The following is an 8,177-nucleotide window of genomic DNA, read 5'->3' as shown; positions in this document are numbered from 1 at the left end:
GTGACGTCACGGCGTCTCCCTCCCCATGGTTGCAACAGTTATGTCAGACTGTGGTACTGGTACCCCTGTCTGGAGTAATCGGTAGTGATAAGTAACTAATAGTTATTTATAATTGTTAAAAAAGAAGGTTATAAAAAATAACTGTAACCGTGATAACGGTTACTCCAAAATAACTGTTATGTGGCGCTAGTAGTTGGCGTGTTTGACCTCAACGTAAACGACTTGTGACATTGCGATATTCGGACGTATCGATGTAGATGATTAGTTTTATCGATAGAGATGCTGCTATATCGAATAGTACATCGATAGGCGCAACGGGATTGTGTGCTCTGTGCTGTGTGGAGTCCATGGGTATAAGTTTGTGGCGGACAGAATTATGATAACTGAAGATATATCATCAAACGGGGAGGAACTCCCTCATTTTGTACCCCCTGTTATACAGGATAATCCAAAGGGATGGGGTCCTTGCGATCTTCCGGATCAGTTCAAAGATATGCCGTATCAACCATTTTCGAAAGGGGATCGGCTAGGCAAGGTATGACACGTGAAAATTACTGACATATGTATAAGTTAGCTGTGTTAAAATGATTTGTTTTTCTTTAATGTAGTGTTAATTTCGTTCTTATATGCGTTCATAGATATCTGATTGGACTGGTGCGGCTTTCCAAGACAAAAAATACACTAGTAAGTACATATACTATCTGGTTTCACTCATTAGTGCGACGATGGTCGTTATTCACGCTACCGTGCTAAAAGTTTATTTTAATTTTCATCTGTATTTGTCGGCATTAGTTTGCCGCCCATGTGATTGTATAGCGTCATTTTTCTTTCCAGCGTATGCAACGATTAAAGATGCAAAGTTTGCAATATGTAGTGTCTCCCTCCATCTTTATAATTTATGTTCAGTACATAAGAGTTAAGAAATAAAGTCTTTGCGATGTTGCTGTAATCACTTTTTATTACAGACAAGTACCAGTCTCAGTTTGGAGGTGGCAGTCAGTATGCATATTACCATGAGGAAGATGAAAGCACATTTCATCTGGTGGATACAACTCGTGTGCAGAAGCCACCGTATCAGCGTGGCAGATTCCGGCAAAACCAGCGCAATCTCCGGGGTCGTGGTGGCGCTAGAGGAGTTATGCAAGGCCAGCTGCAGCTGCTTGGCAAAGGCTTGAAAATGCGAGATAGGTAATTTCAAGATTTGTGTGAACTCTTTCTGGGTATAGTTTGTTCTTGACACAGAGAAACTATGATTAAGTATGATATGAATATGGAGCTTACAATAGTAGGCCCCTAAGTAGGGAGACTTCATGAAACTACGTTCATGATTTAGCAAATGCTGTACTTACTAAAGGAAGAAAGAAGTCTTAGAAATATGGTATGTGTTGTGAGAGGAGTGTACAAGGTGAACCGGAACTGACAAAATTTAATGTTTAGGGATTTTTTCCTCCCTCCCCTCCCTTTAGAGTATTTTGGTATAAGTGGCTTAGGTGCTGTGGCTCATCAAAGCTTAATAGTGCTGAAGGGTCTATATTGTTTGTTACCCAGTTGGCTTTGTTTCTATGAAAATACAATTACAAAATGAAAAGCCTGTAATATGCACTTTTAAAAACACAAAACAGTTAATGCACCAACTCTGACACAAAAGTATTTTTATGTGATTGCTGTCTCTGCAGGAACTGGTCAGCATGGTGACATGCATTCCGTAAATCCCACGCATGAGATTCTTATCAGTTCGTCAATACTGCTGTGTATCATGTAAACTGACATATTTGATACTAGTCATTGACCGGTGGCAGCTGTGATGTCATCTTTTGCTGCGTATATTCGCAGTTTTGTTGTCTTTTGTGAAGAAGGAAAAAAGCCTGGTTGTCGCGACAGACTGGCATGTAAAAGTCACTGCTGATATTATATAATGCTCATGATGATTAAGATATTTGTCACGTTTCTTAAGTCACTGCTCAGAGATGAAGACTGGTATTGAATTATTTCCATTTATCTGGCTATAGGTCACTTTTGTCAGAATACTTAAATTTTGTTAGGGTTTGATTGTTACCTTGTAGGAATATTAGTTTTTGTAAATTTTTATGTCTAGTACAGTCAAAGAAAGACAGATTCAAATGAACTTTTCTTGATATTGGTATTTTACGAAAAATCTGAAATGAATTAATGTTTGTTAATGCAAAATGCGGACTTTTGCTGTAACAGGAATCAACGGGCGCAGCGCAAATGGCCATTACGACAAGGTATGCGGAACAGTAAGAATCAGCCACCCATAAAGAGTCGTGATGCGTCTGTGACAGTACGTCCCGACTGGATAACAATTGAAGAGATGGATTTTCCACGATTAGCAAAGCTTTCATTGCCCAGTGTAAAGGATGGTGAAGACATGTGAGTACTAACTACTTGGTTACCTTATCCTTGCATGATAATTGCTATCTAACTCCTCAAATTTGGTCAGTGACAAATTTCGATGCTTCAAAATGTGTGTTACTGTTACGTGACAGTGATTGCAATTGAAAGTAGATAGCAGTCAGTGCTTTCTTTTGTGGTCTGGAATTTTTGGTACTGTATTCTTTGTTTTGGATTTTGTTTAATTTATATTTATGTTGAAGGTCAGTATGACTGTGTTTGTTGTATTTTTCTTTGGTGTCTCGAAAATGCTTTAGTTGGGCAGTGTGGGTGGTTTTTAGCGGGCAGGTTGTGGTTTAGAGGGTTGGAATTAATTATTAGGATTTAGTGCTTTTACTTTAAGAGGAAAGGGGACCTCACTCTGAAAAACTGAAGCATTGGGTCATTCAAACGCATACAAAAATGTAAGAAAACCCACTACTTTGAGGTAAATTATTTCTTGTACCAGTAAAACCCCCCCCCCCCCCCAATCAACACAGACACATTAATATGTTCAGATAGTTGTCATACATGTGGTCGTTCAGTTCACAATGTATTAGTATCCAGTAGGCCCCCTATGTATTATTAAGTCACATCACTTACATCTAAAGTTGCGTGTTAAAATGGGATAGTGATATTTACAATACCATTGTCACATTAATCCTTTCCTAATATTTTTTTCAGTCGAAATCCTATTTTCTTGTTTTGTAGTCACTTGGATAGTGCTGTAAAACTAGCTTCATGTTGATCAGTTATGCATCCCTAGGCTGGTACTTTACCTGTAGGTAGCCTTGTGTTACATGTAGGGTACCTATATTATTTGCAAACAAATTAGTGAAAACGGGGCATGATAAATTATTGTTAATGGTAATTAATTTAGAGGGTAGGACATTATGCAGAGACTTGGAAAAGTGTGCTACTTGATATTTTATTTCAGTATATAAGCTTATTTCGGCTTTATTGTCTTCATCCGTAAATTTCCTGATGTTGTAGATTGACGTATGTCAGCTTTGAGTAAACCATTATTGTTGTTGATAATTTGTCACACGTATATTACATTTTTTAATATCTGACAGTTGTAGAAAATAAAGTTTGACAGCTAATTGTTCATTCAAGATATTTATCTTTGAGTAAACAACTAGCTGTCAAGCATGAATTTCCAGTGTGGCTCTCCTGTCGTGGTTGGCATTTGTATTGGCCGGTTCCCCAACAGTGGACAGTAAGAGTACAGTATTTGTTCTAATGATTATATTATTTCTGTTTAGCTATTCCTTTATATCCCACTGACGTGTGGCTCATCTGTTGAAACACACACAACGTGCAGCCTAAGTATACTGACAAAACACTTAAACATGATAAATATCTGGTATGTTTCCCTTCATTCCAGCCAGCTGGGGTGGGCTGAGGGATGGAGAGAGGCAGAAGGCAGGGAGGGGATAGGTAGGCAGTGGCTCGTGGGAAAGTGGGGAGTTATCTATGGGCTAGCTGGGGGTGCAGGTAGAGGAGGCAGATGACTGGGCATGCAATTTCACAGACTAAGGCACTAGATGGCAGCACACAACCAGCTGACACACATTGGGCGGGGGTAATGTGACAGGGAATGGATTGTGTACCCGCACACACATGCATGCACCCGAAGGCACACGCCCACATTATTGGCAGGGGGGACAGTGATTTACCTTAGGTTTAGGCCAGGGAGATTAAGGGAGTGAAGGATGTGCTGTAAGGATAGCTCCCATCTGTGCAGCTCAGAAAAGCTGGTTGTGGTTTGGGATAATCCAGATGGCACAGGTTGTGAAGCATCCATTGAAATCTCTTATGTTGTGCTCTGCTACATGCAGCAAAAGCTGCTTCACAACCCGTGTCATCTGGATCTTCCCCACCACCACCGAGCGAGGTGGCACAGTCATTAGCACACAAGACTCACATTTGGGAGGACAGCAGTTCAAACTTGCATCCAGCTGCCCTGATTTAGGTTTGGTTCAAACCCGTGTCCAACCGTTCTGATTTAGGTTTTCCATGATTTCCCTAAAATCACTTCAAGTTAATGCTGGGATGGTTCCAAACAGTTCCCCCACTTTCCCACGAGACACTAAACGTCACGTCACCCCCCCCCCCCCCCAAAAAAAAAAAAAATTCCCACTCCCTGCTCTCCTGCCTCTCCATCCCCCACCCCACCTTGCACCCCCACATTTCCACCCCGCCCTGTACCCCCACATCCCCACCCCGCCTTGTACCCCCATCTCACCCTCACCCCACCTCAGTACACTCACCGTGGGCCAGGAAAGAGCTGGCAGTTGATTGAGCACAGTGTAGGGAGACAGGTGGAGGGGTTTCTCCTACAACTTGAGGAAGGAATTTAATACTGAAAGCTAGCAAAGCAAAGCTCTGTACCTTTTAACATCTTCAACTTTTGTAGTCCTGTCTTCCTCAGTTGCGTGTAATATTGTGGTATATTGATAATTTTTACTTATGGGCCCTCTGACAGCAACTGAATAAAACACCATTTTAGTGCCATACGCATTTCGCCTTTATTTTCTGCAAGGCATCATCAGTGGCAAGTTGCATGGACAATTTCTTACATATTACACTCTTGTTGCATTTTTGGTGTTGTTCTTCATATAAATGCTAGTTTGCAGCTTTTTTCCCACGTTCCACAGCACTATGAACTGAAATTTTGTTTCAATGCTCTATACCTTTTGTTTGTGTACCTGTTGACAATGCAGCACTTCTGCATTTCAGTGAGCCGTGTCCTGTATTTATAAATAATTCGTCCCTCATTCTTCTTGTAATCTCTCATACTTTAAGGTGCAATAGGTATTTTCCCAAGTTATTCTTTATTTGTCATCATTCCTATATATTCTTTTTATTTGATGCAGCTCTTTGTATAAACATGTCTTGAATTATGTTGCATTATATTAATACCAACAGAACTAATGAAAGTGCATGTTTACAGAATTTGTTGCGGTTCTCTGGAATATTATGATAAGGCATATGACAGAGTGAATGTGAAGAATGAAAAGCCATTGCAGCGAATTGACAGAATTGCTCACACTGTAACAACAACAGATGATCCCATCATACGAAAGTTGTCAAAGACTGTTGGGAATGTTTACGCCACCGATGCTATCTTGGCAACCATAATGTGTTGTACTAGGTCCAATTACTCATGGGATATTGTTATCGAGAAGATTGGAGACAAGCTGTTCTTTGACCGCAGAGACAACACAGAATTTGGTTTGTATATCGCTCATGACTGGCATGTACTGTTTTATTTCCGAGCCATCTCTTTTTGTGTTGCAAGAAGAATAATTTTTAATAAAATGAAATTGCTTAGTTTTGATTGAATTGTGTATACAAACTACTTTAAAGGAGACTAGTACTTTGTACTCCATGTGCCGTAGGCAGTTCTGAATTTTCCAGACTTTCTTGTAACACTTCCTAGATTTTTGTTACATAAGTGACCTCATAGTTCAAATTAGCAGGAAGAAAAAGTTTCCTACTGTCTTCTTCATAACCACAACAACACTTCTTTCTAACTTAATTTGCAAATGTAGGCTATAGTTTATTTTAGTTATCTTGTTTTAGACCACTTTTCATAGAAATAACCTATTTGTTAAGGAACCGTCCACTCATAAATTAGCTGTTGCTGAAAGGAAAGTTATAAGTGTATGCAGTTTCAGGGTATCTATTATCAGTTTATTGTCTACAGTCATAAAAACATCTCTGTTTTTAAAAATCCACTTACTTAGGCAGGTAGGTGAGCATCTCATTCTGGGTAGAGAGAGAGAGAGAGAGAGAGAGAGAGAGAGAGAGAGAGAGAGAGAGAGAGGGGGGGGGGGAGAATATGATGCTGTTTCCAGGTTCTTCTGTCATTTTTGCACACGTCTGACAGTGGCCGAACACATCATCCCAATGTAAGCTATATTCTCAGCAGTGCCGTGCAGAAATCGCACAATCGATATTGTAAGCAATTGTTGCTGCTATAAATAAGAAAAATTCTTGGACAGTAACAGTCTCTGTAGGCACTCTCTGTGCTTATTGACCTTTCAAGCTGAAGAAATGGGTAATTTTATCAGGAACAGTTTCATTAATGAACTACAAAAAGGGAATTTTCTTTTGTTCTGAAGTCAACTTATAATATGTACTGCATTATGATTTACATACTTTTGTGCAGTATGTACACAGGATCGAGTGTGCCTGACAAAAAAAAAGTGGATTATTATGAATCTAAGGTTGACTCCTTAATGATAATGCAGCTGTATTACGTTCTCAAAGACCTAAGTAACTCATTAATACTCTCATAGTTCACTGTAAGTAAACCCTCCCGTCATCCTCATCTGACACACAATGACACTTTTGGAGATTATGAAATACTCCATAACTTTGTTACTGCAAATTTGTCTTTGGTAATTCTCCTCCTGCAGTTTTTACTGTATGTCATGTGTAAACTGTCTCCTGTAGATGTCCTGACACTGTTGATTGCCTACCAGTATATCTTATGCTAGCAGTTAGCAATAGCAAAGATTTGATGGAGATAGTGTAACTGTGTCTATGCTGCTTCACAATTTACTCTCTTAAATTCAGTATAAAGTTTCTTTAGTGTTACCAGTAAGCAGTTCTGCTGTTGTCAGTATGGAGTAATCTCTTAAGAGGAAACTATGTAGCCATGTCAGTGTTCATAGTTGTTTTGTTCGTTGCACAGAATGGATCTTGTATTGTCCATAATAATGACACACATGCAGGATGATACAGAAATAATTTCTCATTGAACTAGCATTTTAGACACTGTACATAATTTCAGAATTGTTAGTCTGGTGTTTTCAAAATAAACATACAATCAGGAATAAAGGCAATCTTCGTTGGTCACACATGAAGCACAGTATTTCTGCTCCTTTTTCCATCCATAACATTCAGACTACTAACCCATAACTCATTTTCCAGCACATTTTCATTGTATTCTTTTGCTGTACATAAGCTACAACAGTGCAATGAAATAAGGAAAGCCTTCCTATCTTTCCTTTTATGATTCCTGAAACCCATGTCTTTCAGTATCCTCAATATGGTTCATTTGCTTCCATTAAAATTTCCATATAGAAAACTTTTTCTTTTTTTCCGCAGTTGAATGTTCACCTTTAGCACTGGTTTTAATTCTTTGTGTTGCAGAGTGCTTCTTGCATAGGTGTTCAAGCTGCTCACTTACTTGAGCTTGTGTTGCTTGCCTGGGAACTTGAAATAACTTCCATATGGGTGGCAGGAGCTTTCTCTCTTCAGTGCAAGTAAATGTAGTCAGAGCCCTTTCAGAGGATGAGGTTAAGTAGTTGCTGTTTTGTGACTGTTGGGCAATGAGAGGGTTTGCCTCTTTGCAGCTAGTATATGGGGTGGTTACTTGGGCTACTTGTGTGAACACGCAGACACAGTGACATGAAGTACATAAATATTCTGTGTGTTTACTTCTCCAGTATGTATAATCTGACATTATTTTTCTCTGATTGCTCCTTGCTTCTTGTTCTCTAATGTAACTAGCACTACCAATTACATGCACCTTGCAATTATTATATATATGTGGAATAAATTTGTATTTGAGAACAGTACCACAAACTATTTGGTAATGATTGGAACTATTGAAAATATATTGCGAACAAAGATATTATCTGTGAATGATTTAAGTTATTCAAACTATTTAAATAGTAACACAAGTTGCCCAAAGGTATGCAGTAGTTTTATTGTAGAGAGGGAATATATCGGAGATTTGGCTGTTTCATGGTTTTCTTAAATTGCAGAAG

At 39.1% G+C, this 8,177-nt stretch overlaps 1 protein-coding gene across 1 annotated transcript in view; it reads left to right on the top strand.

The window, feature by feature from the left end:
- Positions 1-294: 294 nt before the first annotated feature.
- The window catches only part of LOC126162456 (eukaryotic translation initiation factor 3 subunit D-like), a 44,309-nt gene continuing 36,426 nt past the window's right edge, over positions 295-8,177 (top strand). The window contains exons 1-5 of the mRNA XM_049918982.1: positions 295-535; positions 639-684; positions 966-1,188; positions 2,209-2,391; positions 5,348-5,628. Of these exons, the coding sequence (XP_049774939.1) occupies positions 377-535; positions 639-684; positions 966-1,188; positions 2,209-2,391; positions 5,348-5,628 (892 nt within the window). The 5' untranslated portion in view covers positions 295-376. The remainder of the gene's footprint in view (positions 536-638; positions 685-965; positions 1,189-2,208; positions 2,392-5,347; positions 5,629-8,177) is intronic.

The sequence above is a fragment of the Schistocerca cancellata genome, chromosome 2 (assembly GCF_023864275.1).
Source record: "Schistocerca cancellata isolate TAMUIC-IGC-003103 chromosome 2, iqSchCanc2.1, whole genome shotgun sequence".
Classification (NCBI taxonomy): Eukaryota; Metazoa; Arthropoda; class Insecta; order Orthoptera; family Acrididae; genus Schistocerca; species Schistocerca cancellata.
The sequence above is the reverse complement of the archived record's forward strand: the minus strand, read 5'-3'. Positions and strand labels throughout refer to the sequence as shown.